The 20,702-nt window shown below is 41.5% G+C and overlaps 1 protein-coding gene across 6 annotated transcripts in view; it reads left to right on the forward strand.

The window, feature by feature from the left end:
* robo3 (roundabout, axon guidance receptor, homolog 3 (Drosophila)) overlaps positions 1-20,702 on the forward strand; it is a 164,103-nt gene that overhangs the window by 80,914 nt on the left and 62,487 nt on the right. For all 6 annotated transcript variants that reach the window (XM_085288289.1, XM_085288285.1, XM_085288286.1 and 3 more), the window contains exon 2: positions 6,201-6,527. In XM_085288289.1, the coding sequence (XP_085144415.1) occupies positions 6,201-6,527 (327 nt within the window). The remainder of the gene's footprint in view (positions 1-6,200; positions 6,528-20,702) is intronic.

Genomic DNA, 20,702 nt, shown 5'->3' on the forward strand with positions numbered 1-20,702 from the left:
CAGAAAGGACATTGCAGTGGTGGTTGGTGCTCCCCTCGGCTGTTTTCTTCCCAGTTTTTCATTTGTTTTGTGAACTCACTGTCCTCGCTATTTCTCCGTCACCCTCACGGGTTTAATTAACTCCCCCTGTTTGTGAAAATCATTGAAGATGTTTGAAAGTTTCTGCATTTCTACTGATGTTTCAGGATATATATATTTAAATATATATGTATATATATATAAACCCGTTGCCTACTGGTGGTGGTCAGAGGGCCCGGTGGCGCCAGTGTCCGGCAGCCTCGCCTCTGTCAGTGCGCCCCAGGGTGGCTGTGGCTACAATGTAGCTGCCATCACCAGTGTGTGAATGTGTGCGTGAATGGGTGGATGACTGGATGTGTAAAGCGCTTTGGGGTCCTTAGGGACTAGTAAAGCGCTATACAAATACAGGCCATTTACCATTTACCAAATATTCTAAATACAGAGTGCTTTCTGGGCTGAGCTCTTGGATTTTGAGTCTGGTGCTTCAGATTCATCAGGTAAGAAGTGAAATTTCATGCTGAATAGGACGAATTATTTCCTGGAATAAGCACCTTTGTAGTTACACCAAGTAAGAATCAAGTTACTGTATCATCCCACTTTACAGCTGAAGAAAGGCTGTTATGGAAGGACATAAATACTTACAGACTTAACTGTCTGTAAGTATATAAGCAGGGGTGGGAATTACTGAAGTACAAATACTGCACTTAAGTGTTTTATTTTTTGGTACCTGCACTTGAGGATTTATTTAAGCGCCTCGAGGCGACTGAATTCATTTGATTTTTACTTACTACACTTTGAGAAAGTTATCCTTATTTTCTGCTCACATTTTCAAAACAGACTTGCTACTTTGTGTTTAGCACATTTGAGGAGAGTTAATATTCTACATCATTGTCCACCTTCCAGTCCAATTCAAATCCAATTTTTAAGGAACAATAACACATAAAAGAGAATCCTATAGACGTAGGAGGTTTAAGAAATCATTTACTGTACATTTACTTGCATATCATTTACTGTACCCACTCATCAACAATCCAGAGATGTTCTGGTTGTGGTGCTTCAGTATAGCTAGTGCTACAGAAGAGAAGCGAACGTAAAGGGAGTAACATTTTTAAGTGGCAGGCAAATTCAAATGCAACAGGTTTCCTAAAATTTCAAAATACATAATCGCATATATGTTAACATACTGACATGTAAAAAAAATTAGATCTGATTTATTTATTTCCATTTATTTTACTTTTAATTTTTATGGTAAAGATGTCCAACTATCTGCTCTTTGAATTACTGTGATGTAGTAACAATGCAGATAGACAGCACACCTGTAGCACATTTGTAGTTGATTAAACCTGAAAAAGAAAAACTCCACTAGGTTTACCAGAAGCCGCGATTGATCACAGCCCTGCCAGCATTATCACTATAGGCTAATGAGTTTGTAGATGCAGTGAGGGTGGGGTGTTGGTGGGGGGTTCCCCTCATAGATGAGAGATTACAGTTCATGCATCAGAAACAGTTCAATTAAAGACATTTTTCAGACATAGTCTTGAGAGATATTTGCAGAAAGTGAAGTAAAGATGACAATAATTGGAAATATTAGAAAGTCTGGTTGGTCTAGATTGGTGTCAGCTGATACAGATGTAGGATCAACACTGACCCGAACGTTTGGTGAGTTAAAAACATGATCTGAATCTTTCAGACACTCAAATCATTTGTCAAGTGTAGTTATTTACAAGTCACAACAAGTGAATTAATAACTTACTGTACTTAGTTACTTTGCCCTCTGGGGAACAGACTGCATTATCAACCCTTCTAACGTGCTTATAAGGTGTTTCTCTTGTCTATTCTTTATGTGCTGAGGCTAGTATATCAGCAAATAGCTGATATCTTATATATTGCCCCCACTAATGTATTGGTTGGGCTCAATCTGCAATTCTCAGTCTGCCAGAAATGTTACTACTGATGAACTGTTGCCCATACCTGTTTTTGGAGAGGATGACATTAAGGACCCTGAGATTTTGCACTTAGATTATATCCACATGTTAATTTGTTGACTTTTCCTTGGTTACTCCCAAGAATTTACCCTTTGTCTAAATTTACCCTTCATTCAGCAGTGTAACAAAACAACACTGCACAGCCTTTATCCTTACATTGTACAGCGTTACATAATTCATTATTGCCAATAGTCCTGTTCTTTAGCTGTGATGAGAATGTCTTGAAGTTTCTCCTGTAGATGGGATGTGGTGACTGCAAAGCTGCAGAAAGTTTCATATTGCATTTCTTGTATTTCTTTGTCCAGTTTTTTAATTAGGAAATAAAAACAATTTTCGCAACAGGATCTAAACAGGAACTCTCACACAGTATCTGTTTTTGATTTGATAATTTAGACAGTATTGCATCTTTTCTTCACTCTTTGTTAACCAGACTGCAGTTCTCACAGGATAGACTCCTAGAGCATCCCTGTGGCTTTATTATCTCACATGTATCATTGAGAGTTGCTGCCATCCTGCTGTATTACACGATGGACGGGAGCTAATAGGTCCTTAGAGGGCCCAGACGTTCCTATTAGAAAGTCTTCTCAAGACAAGCAGTCAGACTGTCGAGACTCCAAACTGTCCATTTAACCTGATTGGAGTTCATCTTTTCCAGCCTTGCCCTTATCCGTTACATACCGTACGTCTACGCTCACTTTGAGCTCAGTAGCTGAGCAGTGCTACTTGCCTTAGAAATTCAAATATCCTTGTATGCATAGCAGTATAGTCATTTTCTGTTATGTTGATCTGTAACCATTTTGCCTTTCTGTAACATCATATCTATGTCAGAATCAATGTGGGTATTGTATACGCTGAGAAAATGACATTTTCCCATAATACTTGTTGAAGATTTCTCAGGTGCAGTGACAGTTTGCTGTCATCCTTTCAGTGGAGCTGTAGTTTTCTGTGTGACATGCCACATATTCCTACAGTGGGAGAGAGTTCATTTCTCCAAGCTTGCTTTGCTGTGGATAGCAGGCATATTATCTGTCAAGAGTTGGTCTTCAGTGGTTGCAACTTGGACGTTCTCTTGATAATATTTAGCTCAGTCGCACATGATGGTCTCGTCCTCCTTAAAAGCCTTTGCTTTACATTTCCACATGACTTATTCCAACCAGCTTTTACTGTAAAATTTATGAGTCAGCTCTTAAAGGCTGTGCCCTGCTGAGTTCTCACAACAGACACCCCCCTTCCTCTCTTCCAGATATCCCCGATCAGACAGGCTCAGCTCAGCCACGATGCTACTACCTTAAAGCTATTAGATGAACAGTCTACAGCTCAGAGGCCTTGAGGGAGGTCAGAGAGCACTTAACCAAATGACAACTGTTTTCTGTTAGCATTTGACAGAAGAGCAACCTTTTAACAATATTACTTTATTTGATTCATTTTTAGAAATCCTTCACATCAAAAGTTTTCTCTGGTAGTGCTGCAGCGTAGAATTCCATTTGGGTTTTCAAAGAAAACGACAGCGCTGATTCTAAATTTGATCAGTGCAAGTTCAGGCTTATATTTTCCGTCACAAGGTGCTTTTTTGGGAATCGTTTGTATAAATTAAACTATCATGAATTCTTGAATTAAATTACAACCACTTTCAGCCCCAGTTCAAAGTCATCAAAAAACGAAAACTGTAAAAACATTTTAGTCAACTGAAATGTGAAGAAAGTGGTAATGTTTGATGCAAGATAACAAATAACAGTGTTTTAAATGTAATTTTAGGTGTATCCTTATCTTGTGTCGTGCTTTCAGTGCATGCTTTCCAGCTTCTATTTGATTCTAACTAAAAGCAACTTCAAAGCTTTTGCACATTTTCCTCCTATCCTGAGCTTCCTATCTCTTTGAATGTAATTTCATCGAGAGCAAGACTGTCATATGGTACTCTATATCCCATCGGCAGGAAGCACTTAAGTGGAGTTTTTAATCCCCCAAAACCTTCTTGAGGATTTGTCGCTTTGAAGGCGAGAATTTTGACTGCTTTTCTTATCAGACGTTATCAGGAAAGTCTTAACCTTTGAACTTCCTTTTATCCATGCACCTGTGGGATGAACTATTGTAGCTGTCTTTCTTTTCTGTCACCCTGCAGCATACAGTCTACAACTTTCCTATGCTGCAGGCACGTTTTAAGCTATCTCTCAATATTAGAGGATAAGCACAGGGAGCTGATCACCTCCTAGGTTAAAGATTTGTCCAAATGCAACAGTGTCACTATCTGCTCACTTGTAGCTCTGTCTTCTTTTTGTTTTCAGTCTTCTTTACATGCAAATTTACACAAGCTTTCATGATTGAAAGCAATTTAGACAAAACCTATTTAAGTCTTATTTGAACAATCATGGCTTCAGTGGTGTGGAATAAAACTACAGTCTGGAGCTCAGCTGCAGCGCTCCTAAAAAATAAACAGCAATTCATGTTTTCTGTTTTCCTGTTAAATGCACAGCACTCAGGCTAATCTCCTGCTGTGAATGTTCTAAAAAGACAACACTGCTCAACATTAGGATATTGCTAAGCATTGCAGCACTCTTATAATTTACAAAACAGCATGGCTTGGTAGTATAGTGGTGAGGCAAGACAAATCAGAAATACACTCATGAATCCCACAAGCGTCTGAAAAACACAGACGATGATGCACCTCCTCTTCTCTTGCTTTTGTTTGCTCTCCAGGGTGATGTTTCACTTGTGCCTCGTGGTTTTTGAGTTTATGTTATTGCTTTTCTAATGTTACAGCACAACCCTCATGCTATCATTTGCAACTCTGATTCTAAAAAAAAAAATAAAATCAGGCATCGTCTAAAATGTAAAAAACAAAAAACACAGAATGTAATGATTTGGATTAAATTCAAACACAAAAACACGTCAAATGTTTAAACAGAGAAAAACAGTGTGACTTTGAATTTGATAGGAACAGCATCCACACTTGAACAACAGTCTGTGAAAGTCTGGGGACTGAGAAGACCAGCTGCTGGAATGTTGTCCTGTTCTTGTCTGTTATCAGATCACATCATGATGTGCTAAATGTTTTCAACTGGTGAGAGGTCTGGACTGCAGGCAGGGCATTTCAGCACGATGCCATGGTGTTGTAATAGACACAGTATGCGGTATAGATGGGTGCATATGTTGATCCTAAACTTCCATAAACCTTTCAGCATTTATTGTGCTTTTAAAGTGTCTCGGTTTACATATTTGACGTGTTTTCTATGTTTCATTGTGAAAAAAATATGGATTTACTAGTTGTCCCAACTTTTTCTGGAGCGAGGTTGATTATTGGGCGAAGGAGAGCAACATTTGGAGGTGGTAGAAGAACCTGGGGGAGTTACCCTACTTTAATCTCTCTCTGCTTCTGTCTTTCAATCCAATTTTCAGAAGAGAAAGAGAACACTTGCAGAGCTCTGAACAAGAATTTAATACATTTGGACAGATTAGCACAAACCTGAACCCCAAACACCTGTCGAGACAATTCAGCAAAGCATTCTTTGAAAGTAAAGTACAGAGCTGATTATACGTGTTCAGTATCTTAGTATGTGCACAGTTCAGTCAGCCTACTTTCTCATCGGCTTGAGATCAGAGTGGTTCCTGCGCATTTACTGCCTTCATGCTTCTCATCCACGGCTCGAGGATTTGCTTTTAGTTTTATAGATGCTGAATTTAGAGCATGTAATTTCACACGTCCTCTCGAGTTATACTTGAAATGTAACATTATGTGCTCATTTCACACAGTCGTGTTGTTGGTGATAAAATGACGAGTTCAGCTGCAGTCCAGCTCAAGAGGTTTGGAAATAGGCGAGCTGAGTGTGTTTTTACAAGTTTTGCCGCCCACTTGCCTTTTGTGTGTAGTGGCCAATATATAAAAAGGAAAAAAAAGGCTGAGGACTTTTAGGCTCGTTAGGTGCGATTCTTTCCACTGGTATGCTTTTGTAACCATGTTCTTCACATCCGTAGTCTGTGAGCAATGTAGTTTTACGGTATTCCCATCGTACAAACTTTGGCTTATACTCAGTTCAGTGCCTTAAAATGAGGTTTTTGTATAATTTGGCATTAATGACTAAGCAGATGCTGTGTTCCTCATGACGTGATATGTCAAATGACATTGGCTGTATCACAATAAAACATACACCACAAATGTAGTCTTTAACTCGTCTCTCCTCTGTGGTGTCTTTTTCCCACCAGGATCCCGACCCAGATTAGAGGATGCCGCCCCTCGGATTGTAGAGCACCCCTCTGATTTAATTGTGTCCAAGGGGGAGCCAGCTACCCTCAACTGTAAGGCTGAGGGGCGTCCGACCCCGATGGTGGAATGGTACAAAGACGGAGAGCGGGTCGAGACTGATCGAGAGGACCCTCGGTCCCACAGGATGCTATTACCCAGCGGCTCCCTCTTCTTTCTGCGAATTGTACATGGAAGGCGAAGCAAACCTGATGAGGGTGTGTATGTGTGTGTGGCACGCAACTACTTGGGTGAAGCAGTCAGTCGCAATGCATCGCTGGAAGTGGCAAGTAAGTGTCTTTGATGTTTTTGCTATAAGGCTCAGTTGTGGAGCTTGTGTGAGTGTGTGTGTGTTTTAGCGTGGGTTCACAGCAACCGTGATCTCAGTGTTTTATGCTTGTATTATAAATTAAAAAGCCTATAGCACGAGAAAAAGGATGGTTCCTTATGAGCAGCACTGGGCGATGGTGGGGAGGACAAACTCGGCATTAACAGACAAAACCAGGCTCAGGGAGAGGCAACCATCTGTTGTGATCTGTTGGCTGGGAGGTGAGGGAAGACAGAAAAAAAGAGTGCCTCATGAGAAGTCACCCAGCTGCCTGAGCCTATAGCATCACAGGTTCCAGCCCTTTAAAGTCTAACTTAAAAGTAGGGAATGCCCTCTCTCTCTTGAATCCAAACTGGGAGCTGGTTCCACAGCAGAGGGGCTTTGCTGGTTCGGCAAAATACTAAGCAGCAGAGGCAACAAGAAACAAAAGAATATGGTGTATATTGAGAAAAGCAGTCCACATAACAAGTGTCAAATATCATGTAATTTCAGTAATGAACTAAATCACAGATAAAACTCAACGAAAAATAATATTAGCTGCGTTTTAAAAGCAGAGGTGTGCCGAGTAAACTTCAAAACACTCTGCTCTCTTATCATCGCTTTCACTTGGCTGAGTTAACTTAAGACACCACCCCTGACCTTGGTGTCAGATCTCCTGGCAGCTTTACCCGGAGCCCACCCCGCCACAAATGGCCCACTCACCCTTCTCTCCAGCCTCCACTGCCCAGGCCTCTGTGACCAGGCCTGTTAATGTAGATAGATGACAGCTAGCTCCGACAACAGAGATAACAGTTGTCGCCACTGGACAGGAAAGCTGAAAAACTGTCTCGCAGGGAGGGGACCAAAGGCCACTGTTAGTTGGCAGCTTCTCACTAGCAGATGTTCGATCCTTAAAATACAACATTCTCCTGTCAGATGGGTTTCCAACAAACACCTCTTGATTTTTTTCCCCATAACCATGCTTCCTGTTAGCAGTGAGATTGGGCAGAGCCAATTAAATCTTTGCTGCTAGAGTCTCTTATTTCCTTTAGTTTTAGAAAATCATTATAAAGTAAAAGTTTATTTTGACAGCGCCAGCAGGTAATTTCAAGAAATCCTGTCAGTTTATAATACAAACATAGTTGGGGACTAGTTAATTGCTCTCTCTGTGTAGACATATAATATGACTTGTCAGATGACATCTATAATGAGCAGAATCATTGTTGTGACAGTGATAGCCAGGCTCTACTCTGATATCTTTCTTAATCTGCTCATTTAGACAAACCTGCCTCCAGCAGCTGTTGCAGATTCACATTTCCTCTAATCCCCCTCACTCAGGCTTCTCCTAGTATCGACCTCCCTTTAAAACTATAACCATCTCTTGTTGCACTAACGGAAAGCAGCTGAATATGGTCAAACAAACCCTGATCCCCACTAAAAACTAGCAAAGCCCTAGCTTCTTGTGCAACACTTTGCAGCCAGGTCTCATATTTTCTTGAAATGCTCTCCCCACAAAGTTAATAATAAGACTGAATTCCCCCCGTTCACCTCAACAGAAGAACGGCCCATGAATCATTCTACATCCTCCATAAGCAGCTGGGATCTGCAGAGTGTGTCCGTCACCCCGACTAAAGCGTTCCTCAAGTAGCGTGAAGAATTACCTTTCACTTTGGTCTCGCTCTGTTTCAGTATCAACATCAGCTGCGGGGTGTTTTTTGAAGTGTAAGCTGTATGTGGAAACCTGGACAGGTAGAGTAGGTGGAGGTGTTGTGAATCACTTTTCACTTTTCAAAAAGTGGAAAGGAATGAATCAGCGACAGAGGCCTTACATTTCTCGCTCCACATGAATAATCCCCAGTGTTTTCCTCAACTCTTTCTTCGTGCTGTGCTAGTTTTAAGCTCTTCTTAAGACATGCAAAGATGCTCCTCCTGCTTTTCTTCATTCATCACATTAGCATAGCGCTTAACCAAATGTTTTTATGTTTTCCAGCACCCTTACCATATATCTGACAGCTGTTAAAGGTTACCAGAGAGTTTAATCTTCTTTGTAGGCCCACATCAACAAAATCTAACACTCAGTCTCTGTGAGGTGGTGGAGGGTCACAAGGGTTTATCTATAACACCAGTGTGATTTCAGCCTGCAGTGCCACTAGCTGATCAGTCCTGTTTCTGTATATCCAGCTTCCTCCATTAATACTGTGGTGTCATGAGGTGACATTGTGCACAGCTGCCTGCAGACACACACATGTACATGGACATAACTTGGCACACAGCGGTTGCTTTCACAGATTAGCATCCCTAATCCATGTTGGTAGAGGGAAAACCGATGTATTTTTACTTGTGTCTTCATGCCAGCACACAGACACACTTTTGGAGTATCGCCCCCAGAGAGAGACAGAGACGGAGGTTGTATAGAACAAACAGTTGCCAAAGCCAAAGCCAGGCCAGTGCCAGCTCCTTCCAGGCCCCTCTGCACAGCACCAATGGGGCCTGAGATGAGGCCAGAGGCACATAAGCCTGCCTGGAGCTGCCTGGGGGGCTCAGCATGGCACCAAAAAGGCGCAAGATGGCACTTGGTGGCATGGTGTCACTTTGCTCCCCAGCCGGTGACTTGGAAGCACTGAGGGCAAACTGAGAGAGAGCTGCATTGTGTATTGGTGTGTATATTTGGTACTGAGGTGAAAGCCAACACAGCGGGAAGGGTGGAAGGTTCAGGAGGTTTAACCCCTCACGGACCATCTGCTGTAAGCTGAGAAGCAGGCAGGGTGATGACAGCCAGTGTGCTGCAGTATGGATAAACTGGCAGAATTTCCCAGCGCTATAGACTATTAAAAAAACTGCTTGGTTAGGTTTAGGGGGGGAGAAAGCCTTTGGGTTAAAATAAACCCAATTACAATATAAAGTACAAGGCAAAAAAAAATCACCACATATGTCTTATTAGTGAAGTTGTGTGAATACAAAGAGTAGTATTCCAAATAAAAAGATATCTATGTGTGCCTTAGAAAAAATTTTATGGGTCAGCATCACTCCAAGGTTTTGGAATGGAATTTTACAAATGATGATGAGAGCTAAAATTAGGAAGTTTTAGTTGAATTTATGAACCCTTAATAAACATAGTTATTCAGAAGAAGTTAAATAACTTTCTTCCTTTCTTTTCTTTTCACAAGTTTTTTGCAGGTACAATTGTGTTTAATCATTTTTTCACAGCAGTAAACAGACCATTGTTCTTTTGCAAGCATTTATTCCATGCTAATTACACACTCAATACCTCATTAAGGATGGTTCTACTTAGTTGCCGACTTAGTTTGCATTTATTAATGACACATTTGATGAATGGATGCTGGATCCAAGAACTGTTAGTCTTTTGAAGTATCAGCAGATGTAGCTAAACCTCACAGGTGATGTTGCTAGCAGCTGAAAGTAATTCTACATTTAAAAAAATATTTTGCATCAGATGATGTGTTGCTACATAATACATTTGAGAGCTTTTAAAAAAATGCTGGAACAAAAGGGAGTAGTCATACCAACAGAATTACTGCACAATTTCTTTCACTTTGTGCTGTTTGTGTAGCTGTTATTTAGCAGTAGTCCCAGCCTGTGTGTAGCACTGCCCTGCTTTAAGAGCACATCCTCCATCTCTAGTATATCCGCCCAAATTGTGTTTTTCACCCCAATCCTATCCGATTTTGCAAGCTAAAAAGGATCCTTCGATTCTGAAAATGTGCCATACAAACTTGTATGGCACGTCTGTTGGAAGCTAGTCAGCACAATAGTCCTAACGGGCCAGAGACCCCTGGGCGGAGATTTGATATTCAGAGTGACTTGCCCGAGCTCTTGGCGGCTTTTTACTTTGAGTGCTTTACAACTCTGACATTTTTATTATGCCTGCTACTCTGCCTGGCTTTATTGCTCATGAATATTCACACCAACCGGCAAGGGGAAATGGCGCTTTTTCCAACGTGCTTGGGGCGGAGTCAAAGGAACTTCAAATAAAGCTGACTGTAGTAAACTCTGAGACTTTTATTGCCCCCCAAACCAACTCACACCCTTTGATCTAAGGTCATTTTGAGGTTAACCTTCACAGATGCAGCTGTCTTGAGAATTTTAGGGAGTGAACAGGTGGAGACATGATAAAATTGTCTTCCTCGTTCTTTTTTGTGAATTTCATGTGTGTGTGTGTGTGTAAACATGTGTAAGTCTTTGTACCTATAGTCCAGGCCAACTTTCTCACCCTGTGTAATCCTCTACAGTAGTGTCAGTGTGGGAGAAACAGCTGAACTGCACTGTTACCAGCTGGATGCTGCTTTCCTTTTCCAGCTCTCTCTCTCTCTCTCTCTCTCTCACACACACACGCACACAGAAAAACCGCAGTGTGTGTGTACACACACCTGTCATACTGGCTTTGATCACTGTGACCCCTGTGCAGAAAAATGGATTTCAAGGTTTATGAATCTGGAAATGAGAAAGGGTTTTGGTGGGTTTTGGGAAGTTAGGAGTGCAGGACAGAAAAGTGGTGTGGCTTTCTTAAAAGAGCATTCACTCTCCACGCTGCCTGTGCCGTCCTAGAACTGATCTGCATCTCTGCTGGTAACCCCGGTGGTTTGAAGCCATATGGGACGTGATAGGAGTTCTGTTGAGGCTGTGTCACAAACAGTGTAGTACAGCCGTGCTGATCCGTGGATTTATGCACTCTGTATATGTATGGCTAAGTGGCCATTGACCCGCACTCATACCGCAGCCAGGCAAGTGTAAACAGAGGCTGAGGTCAGTGCTGTTAACACCAGAATGAAAATGGACATTTAAATAAAGCTGCTGTTGTTGCTGAATCACATTTTAGTGTGCTTTCCACTTAAAGAAGGTATAAAAACATAACATAACAACATAATCTTCAAGTGATTAAAGATGAAACAAGGCTGGTGGAAGCTAGCATAATTTGGAAACCTACTGACTATCAGCTGATGACTCAGTATCTTTGAGTAACAGCCAATGTTTCAGGCCTTCCAGTATATCAGCAGATGTCTGGGCCAAGATCTCCTGTTCCATTGGACATCTGTTTGCAGTCCAACTATAAATGCTGACAAAAAAGTCACTTTCTTGTCACATAATAGTCAATGATTTCTGAAATTGTATCTTATCCCCCATTCAGCTCTCGTCATTTTCTTGCCACATCGACCAAAGAATACTCAAATGCCTGTGTGTGGAGGCTGCATTACTAATAGACTTAAGCTTCTTTTACACTGTTAATAACCTTTCAGATTTTTCAGTTAGCCTTTTAAAGCTGTTACTCTATTTGAATCAGCTGATGTTATCATATCATTATGTCTTAGATGTCTTTCAAAGAGAGGTTATTGACATGTGCTGATATCTAAAATTGAGCTGGAAATCTTCAGCAGTTAAATAAGTGTGATGCTTGTAACTTCTCCATAATTGGTTGCTCATAGCATTAGTAAGCAGTCCTCTCATTAGCAAAGAATTTGCTTGCTGAGTCTCACATTCAGACCTCCCAGCATTTTTGCTTGCATCCACAGCAGCATGGTAATGTTCTCCACCAGCTGCCTGATATGAAAAATATGATTTTCAGTGGATGAGTCTCCATGAGGACTTCAGGGTCAATATCCTTTACTATACCTACATACTTACCATGGAAAGGTTTGTGTTTGTTTTTATTCACCGCACTAACAGAGTGACACTACCATCACCACTCCTACTAAACTCTGCAGCAGCAGAACTCTCAGTTGCTCAGAGATAACAGACCCATCCTCTTTGTGTTTGCGTGTGTGTGTGTATTTGTGTGACCTCAGAGGTGTATTCATGCTTCACTAATGGGATTGTAGGTCTCGGCCTTGCGGAGCACAGAGCTGGTGGTTATTCTGATCTTAGAAAGGGGGGATCAGATGGCCGGAGTGAAGCCGTCAGCTTAACCCCCTCTGTATGATCCCACCGTCTGCTGGTCGTTGAGCTAGACCCACTAGCCAAACACTTCTCTAGAGGATAACCATGAATTAATTAGACCATTGAGTGTGTGTGCGCGTGTGTGTTCCGAGAGACAAAAGCCAAAGGGTGAGGGGTTAGACTGGGGGTTGGGGGGCATTGACAACAGGTGATGTAGCCTCCTCCCCCTCTTCAACAACAGTGTAACACAGAGGCCATGGGGGATGCAGACAACAATAAAGGTCCCGTGCTCCAACTGTTGTGTCCAATCACGCCCCATTGTGTTTCTGCGCTACTGATCGTAGGCACTGCACTGCCTTATACACAAGGTCCTCTGCTAAATCACAGTGCTAGTTGGTAGCATGAATATGTTGCATTTGTTCTTTAAGATATTCAAGATGAACTAAAATTAACCATTTGAGCCATCAGCACAACTGAAGGGTTGTTTTCTCTGTCTGTGAAGACCTAGCTTTGAAGGTTCAACTGACTAAACATGGCACCCACTCACTACATGCACCCATGTGTTGGTGTTGTTCCTGCATCATCATAGTGATGTTACCCAAATTAATTTTAGTCATGTTGGTTTGCTAGTGATAGTTTAAAAATGCATTAGCTAACTTCTTGGCTAATGCTAACTGAATGCTCCGACAACGTAACTGTTCAGTTGCACTGTTGATCCTTTATAAACATTATTATGATGGTCTAGGAACAACATCAGATTGTGCCTGTTACACATATCCAAGAAAATTTACTGCCTAGAGTGCATGTGTGCATTATTTTATGTTATCAACAGTCACACAAAGAACCAGAAGAAGAAATCACCAATGTGGAACTGAAACTAGATAATGTTTGCCATTTTTGCCTGAAAAATGTGAAAAATGTTAGGGCCAATGGACAACAATTTTGCTTTGTTGTAGGGCTGCCAAAGTAAATAGGCTTCTAGGAGTTTGGCTAACAGGGAGGAAACCAAACATCACAGTGAACAATTTGGAATGAACACATGTACTTTTGCACCCCTAGTCTGCATATATGTATTAGTCATGTGATTTGGTTAAGAATATAATTCATTGTTGGCAGTCTTACAGGATGCATAATGACCTCCTGTTTGAGCTCATTGAGGCCAACAATAGCCCTCTGGCAGAATTACACAAGGGGTGTGTGGTGTGAATGTATTGCTCCAGGGCACAGAATAGAAAGAAAAGCAAATCTGGAAGTTGGTAGCTTAGTAGACACAAAGATTGAAAGGGTGATAAAGCACCAATCATTTACTCGGTTTCAGGTTACATGCTAAATGTATTCCTGTAATTATTGTTTGTATGTAGTTGAAAGGCCATTGTTTTGCATTGCCTGATATTGCTCTGCACAGGGCAGAAGTAGAGCTAGGGTAAACCTACCCAGACTGCTCTGCTCTTTTGAGCCTGAGCCCCCTGCAGCAGCACTCCTACTGCACCAATGGAGAAGCCTCATTGAAATTAATAAAGATTATGTGTTTTTTAATGTGCTGCTAATGTCAGTCTGAGTGTCTGTAGGGGGAATCATGATAAAACACAGCTAGAGAGAAAGCAGAACAACAACTATAATGACAGCAATAATGAGATGCAACCATGGAATACCCGGCAAGGCAAAAAACAAGACAAATACAAGAATCATGGAAAGTGGCAGTTTGGTAAGAGCTACGGAGGGGATAGCGTAAAATAAATCCATCAATTCATCAGAAACAACATGACGCAGTGCACATCCTGGAGAGTTCCAGGCATCTTTCATGACATACAGTGAGCACGAGAGGCAAACGCAATCAATGCTTGCTTTGAAAGAAATCAATCAAATGCAATCAGAGTATTATAACAGAGCAGATAAAAAGAGCGTTTGTTAAAGCAACAGAGGCACAAGTATCCAAGTAGACATTAAGCCTCAAAATAGAGCAGTTTGCAGGACTCTTTGCTGTAACTGAACCAAGAGCTATTGGGAATGTCATTATATTATTAAACAACAGATTGTTGTCGTTTATGAGCACATCTTAATTAAAGGAAAGGTCAGTGGAGAGTATTAGCAGAAAACGGCTGTCAGAACTGAAGATTTAGTTTTGGTTGACTTTATTTAGTCGCTGGACAATGCAGTCCAGTCAGTATGTTCCATCCTATCCTGGTGACTGAAAACCCTAAAATCATTAGATCATAGATCCCAGTAGATGGGAATCTCATTTCAATTGGTGTATAGTCCATCTTAAGTAGTCTTAAGAGTCATCCTTGTTATTTGTCAGTCAATTCAGCAATCATTAGTCATCTCGCTCTAGTAGTTGGACAGCTTCTCATTACTGCTCCCCTCGAGCTAAATTTAGGTTAAATATGGTAAAGTATATATATGATGATTCTAATGATTTCTTAGCAGAAAATATCTTTCTGTCCCAAATCACTACTGTTAAATGTTAAATTATCATTGCTCCCTGTCTCCATATAAATAAGGAGTTTATGTTCTTCACTTGTATCCTAAGGACTGCTGTGGTCTTATTAAGACCAATCTCTCAATTCTTTCGCAATTCAATCATGTTTTACTGTATAAATAGTTCACCTTACGTGCATTAATTTAATAACGTGGTTAGCCTACTCAACGTAAATTACACACGGACAACATTAAGCGACTCACCCAGAGAAGAACGGCTGCTGTTGCCATCATCATCCGTCATCATTTCTGCTACACTGGCAGGGCTAGGGGCCAGGACTCTCCTCTTCGGGTTCTTGGGTGATGTTGCGTCTGATAACAGGCAGCAAGCTATCAAATACGGTGCATTTCTCGGCTTTAAAAAAACCCGTTGCCAGGTGTTTCATCAGATTCGAGGTGTTACCTCCTCTGCACAGTATCAGCTTAAAGCACTTGTTGCAGGCTGCTGAGTTTGCATCTTTTGCTGTGAAGTACAGCCAGACTTTGACCGCTTTGCCTTGGGCATTTTTAATCTGTAGCTCTGCTCTAAAAGAACGTACGTACCTGGGCCCGCCTACTATCCTTGGAAAGGTAAAATGATTGGCTAGAATTCAAAGTGTATGACATCTCAGGAAAAAAAAAAAAAGCACCGAAATAAAGCACCGAAATAAAGCAACGAAATGTGCGCTGCTTTTCGGTCTGGTTACTACCGTTTATGTCAGGTACCGGTACCCATCCATACTCTTGACACATACTCTATGGTGCTGACGAGGAGCACTCAGGTATTTGGCTGTTGTCAAAGTGGCTTTGGTCTTTACTCCTACCCATTTGTCACAATTTAGTTCATTTTGGAAAGTTTCCGTAGTTTGATATATGCCATTGTGAGATATGTGAGGTGTGTTATTCTGATCCTGCATGGTCACAGTCCTTACTGGTTTACATCTTCATTTAGCCACAAAAGTTTTCCTTTTTTTATTATTCAATGCCAGAATAATACAGATCAGCAGTTCTTTGTGGTAAAAGAGGCATTTCAGGGGGACTTAAGCATATTTGACCTATGTGCAAATGGTAGCTATGAGGGCAAACGGCTGTGGAGAATGCTTATTGATTTCTACTGGTGTGTATTTGCACAAGATTCATTTCTCCTTAGGATGCATTTGTGTTAGAAAAGGTCAGTGAACAGGGGCTTTAGTCATTCAAGCAGAGCTAAAGGGATTTCTGCTCCAAGATCCATCTGTTTTTGGAGTTTGTTGACAGGGCGGAAAATTAAAACTGTTGCTCTTCCCTCCCTCAGTCCTACCACAGCCACCCCTTCCCTGTTAGTGCAGGGTTATGATCAGGCATGGCATACAAACAGGCTAAAAAGTGTGCTGGGCACATGGCAGGATGCAAGTTTGGACCATCTGCTCCAGCTATGTGAACACATTTGAGTGTTTTCAATAGGGAGAGCTGCTGCATCAGTTGGGCAACAGCCATAAGTTGTTTAAGTGGACAGAGAGAGCTGACAAGGGGTTAGTTGACACAGACACCGGCTTGTCTCCAACAGAAAGATGCTTATGTTGCATGTGTCAATGACTGGTTTGCACCTCTCTGCTTTTGACTGTGTGGCAGGAAAGGCGACCTAACAGTGAAAGAACATGAACGCATAAAAGAGACGGGGCTGTGTGTGTACCTGTGTGTCCAGTCAACACTGCTGAGACAACTGTTGTGATTCGGCTTCTCTAGATTTTGCTTTGGTTTTTGTCAGTGTATTTCCAAGTAAACATTAAGTGAATAATTTAAAGGGATTTTTAAGCAGATGCCAAAACTTTACAAAAAAAAGAAAAGAAAAGAGTGGTTTTCCCTTTTCAGTGACTGCAGGGTTTATGCAAGTTTTATGTTAAGGTTAGGTGCTATTGTTGGTCTGACCATAGTCTAAATTCTTCTCATAAAGTTTCACTTGAATTGCCTTATTGTTAGAGCTGAATTCAGCTCTAACAATAAGGCTCATTGCCACCATCCCACGCAGTAGTCAATAATTAATAGTGTTGTGTAGGGGCATCCATTGTTCATAGTTGACTGTGCACCCCAATTCACTTAAGGTCGAGTTAAAGAGTGTTTATGGTTTTCCAGATGGATGAACTACAGTGGCCTTGATTGGACCTGAGGGTCATTTCAGGGCATCTTGGGTTATGGGTTGATGGGGGAGCTTCAGTTGCTTTACAATGGGCGTCTCAATAGCTCTCAGGGACCCTTTTATTCTGCTGCTCTAGGTTAACGTTATGTGCCTAGAGCAGCAGGATGCTAGATTAAAGTAATCCTCTTTTCAAGGCCAGACAATTGTTTTATTAGCTGACCACACACAGGAGGTACAACCACCTCTGTATTGTCATGGGGGACCCTCTGGGAACCGTTTCGGGTGGTATTGGTGGCGGGTGGGCAGATGGAGAGAGGAGGATTGTCATTTCCGTTCTCCTTAGCAATGATATGCATACATTACCAATGCGCCAATTCTCCTTGGTTAAGCTTTTGTATGCTTTCTGAATGTAAGTGTTTGGGTAGAGGAGATTAAACGATTCGGCGATCAATGAACACACATTCCTGCACCATACCTTGGTATGTGGAACATTTTAAACGGAATAATTTCATTCATTAAATTGTAACATGACACATATACGTCTTATAAGTGGTATACAAACATTTACTTACCAAGTCTCATATTTGTCGACATATTCATTGAATTGCACATCATATCACATTAAGTGCATATTTGCATATCCTCCTCTCCTTTCTCTTGCTTTTTGTAACTTGTGGTCCAAATGTTTTTTCCTTGAATTGTTTTTCCCATCTTGTTTTTGCCAAACAACTCTCATCAAAATGCTGTTTCATCTCCTCTTTTGCTTGCTTGCTAAAGGCATGGCACATTTCCAACTGAAGCAGAAAATGGCCTTTAAACCCTCTCCAAGATGTGTGTGTATGTTTGTGCTGGGAGATTGTTCTTGCAAGCTTTTTTTCCCCCCCACAACCCTGTCAGATCACGTGTTAGCTACATCGCCTGACCATTTTATTCCACTCAAGCTGAATTAAATATTGACAAATAGTTTGACTATTTCACAAATAGCTGTGGTAATTTGAGGAGACATCTCATCATCATGTCCATGAGAGGAGCATTCTTTTTTGGGGGGGAACAAACCATTGTGTGGCTTCAGGATTCAACTTCATATGCTCCCCAGACGATGTATACCAGTTTCAAGTTAACAAAAAGTCCTTTACTATCAATCCAAGATAATCAACTGCCTTCTTTTTTTTATCATCAAACATACACTTTTGGAAACCATGAGCCACTAAATCAGTACACAACTTCATTTAGTTGATAGATCTGATATAGACTGAACATTGAACAGCCATTCACCTTGACCATACCCCGTCTAGAGGGCACAATCTAGCACTGTATATCATAAATTCCTGTAAGGACAATATGGCAGTGTAGAAATAAATCTTAACTAAAGCTTTTTGATAATGTGATTGTATTGATCCACACCAGGAAATTGTTTTTTTCTTACTTCTAGCTGCAGATGAAAGGTCAGAAGTCAGGGACAGCTGGCTTCTCTGTTTAAAGAATACCTCTGTTGGTCCGTGCTATGGCTTCCTATTACTTTCATGAGCCAGGGAGCCACCGGTGTTAGTTTAATTCCTAAAGCATTAAAGTGTCAGCACATAGTTTGGTCTGCACGCTGCCCAGGTCTGGGTAGTCATGTGCATCCCACCAGGAATTGCTCTGAAACACGAAGATGGAAATAAAAAGGCACAGAGACTCGTGTGCTCTCTTTCACACATACACAGACACACATGGCATGACATGCCAGTGGAGTTTTGCAGTGGATTAACCTCAAGGTTGCTGGGTGGGTGAGCACAGCCAGAGATTCAGCATGCTCAGAATTGGGATGAGAACCTTCTGCTGAACCACACATAGGTGAACACGCCCCATTCTCTGATGTTGGAAGGATTTGCACTTAAATGAGAATATGTTTGTGTGTCATAGTTTACAGTAAACTGGCTTCATTTGTGTGTGTTTGCACAAACTTGGGAGATTTTTATTAGTCTTTTGTTAGTGGGAGGGGCCGGGCTAGGGTTGGGCAGGAGAGCTGTAGGGCTTCTTCAGTGTGAGAAGATTTTGCCTGCCAAGTAGTATTTTAATATGCCCCCCCACTTGACTTGAAATATGGCTATTTCAATCAAATGGACCTAGCATTGCCTCAGGCTTGTTCAGCTCTGAGTGGGTTCATGAGTGTGCGTCCAAGTGTATGGGGGAAGAAAGGGAGGGATAGCAAAGATCCAGCAAGAGACATGCAGGGTTTGCCAAGGCCTTTGATATCATATAAGCATGATATATATTGAGTCTTGGTGCTCCAGAATAACGTGCACCACAGTGTTTGTGGGGTTTTCTTTTAAATGACCATTAATCTGCTTAACATTGGCTAGATCTGACTATCACCTGGCAAATCCAGCCTTTGTTTATACAAATTATATTTATGTCCTACCATCTCCAGGATTATTTATTATTTTATTTTTATTATTTTTATTACAAAGATTATTTTGATTATTTTTTCAGTTGAATTGAATTTGTTGAATTTATAGAGTGCCACTTAATGATATTCACGAAAGAGATTCTTTATATTCTAAAATAAACACCACATTAGAGAAAGAAACCCAAAAATGAGAGAATCCTTTATCAGAATCAGAATACTTTATTAATCCCTAGGGGAAATTATTTTTTGTTACAGTGCTCCATTATAAACAAACATTAACAAAGACAGACAATACACTAACTAAGAATAGCACAATATATACAGGCATATATATATACATAAAAGTCACTTATTAGTAAATAGCTGAAAAAGAATGAGTAATAAGTTGGTGACAGTGGGAAAGAAGAACTCCTTTTTTTTTGCCTGTCCCATTTGGTTCTTTAGCCATCAGAATTGTTGTCTGAAGACCAACAAGGATACCCAATGGATTTACTTTGCCAAATGGATCATCGTGGCATTGCCGTATTGGTCCATTTGATCGACCTTTGTTTTTATTATTTATTATATTTTATTTTCAGATGTTACAGACGGGACAGACATGAGTGAGGGATAGGAAAGGGAGAAAGAAAGAGGAAGGAAAAGAAAAACAGAAGGGAAGAGGGACAGTGAGAAAGGGGGTGAGAAAAAAAATTCTCCTGGATCACCTGTTGAGAGAAGAAGAATAGAAAACAAGCAAAAAAAAAACCAAAGCAACATACTAAACACAACACCATCGCATTAATCTAGCTAAGTGTAAACAGCAGTAAATACTAAATATTCAATATTGTTGTGCAGCATGCAGGACAGACAGCGCACAATGTACTTTGAAGTAGCAGCCAAGAAAGGTGTAATTTAAGTCTACGAGCAGTGAACACCCGTGTGCATACCTGTGTGGATCAGCTCGCTTGTATTCAAATGGTTTCCACATGTAATGGTCTGCAAGAGGATGTAGCGAGCCATAGCCCCGTCCCCCAGGGCATGAAGCAGGCATGGAGGAGATCCAGGCCCCAGACATCCAGAGGCCTCAGAGTGCGAGAGCCCAAGGAGGACCACCGGAGGGGCATCCGTGCCACCCTCATGGGAAGGGCTGAGGATCCCCAGACGAGGCGTCACCCAGTAGCCACCGAGCAGAAGCTAGAGGGGGCTGCACCGGCGTGCCCGCCGGCTCTGCCGGCAGCCAGCTGTGCCAGAGTGAACCGAGCCGCAGGCCCAGAGGCCGGAGGCCCGAGGGCCCCCCGCACCCCGGAGGAGGCCTGACCGAG

The sequence above is a fragment of the Mchenga conophoros genome, linkage group LG10, assembly GCF_057382185.1.
Source record: "Mchenga conophoros isolate Kocher_MC1m ecotype Shallow Benthic linkage group LG10, M_conophoros_male_GT1.1, whole genome shotgun sequence".
NCBI lineage: Eukaryota > Metazoa > Chordata > Actinopteri > Cichliformes > Cichlidae > Mchenga > Mchenga conophoros.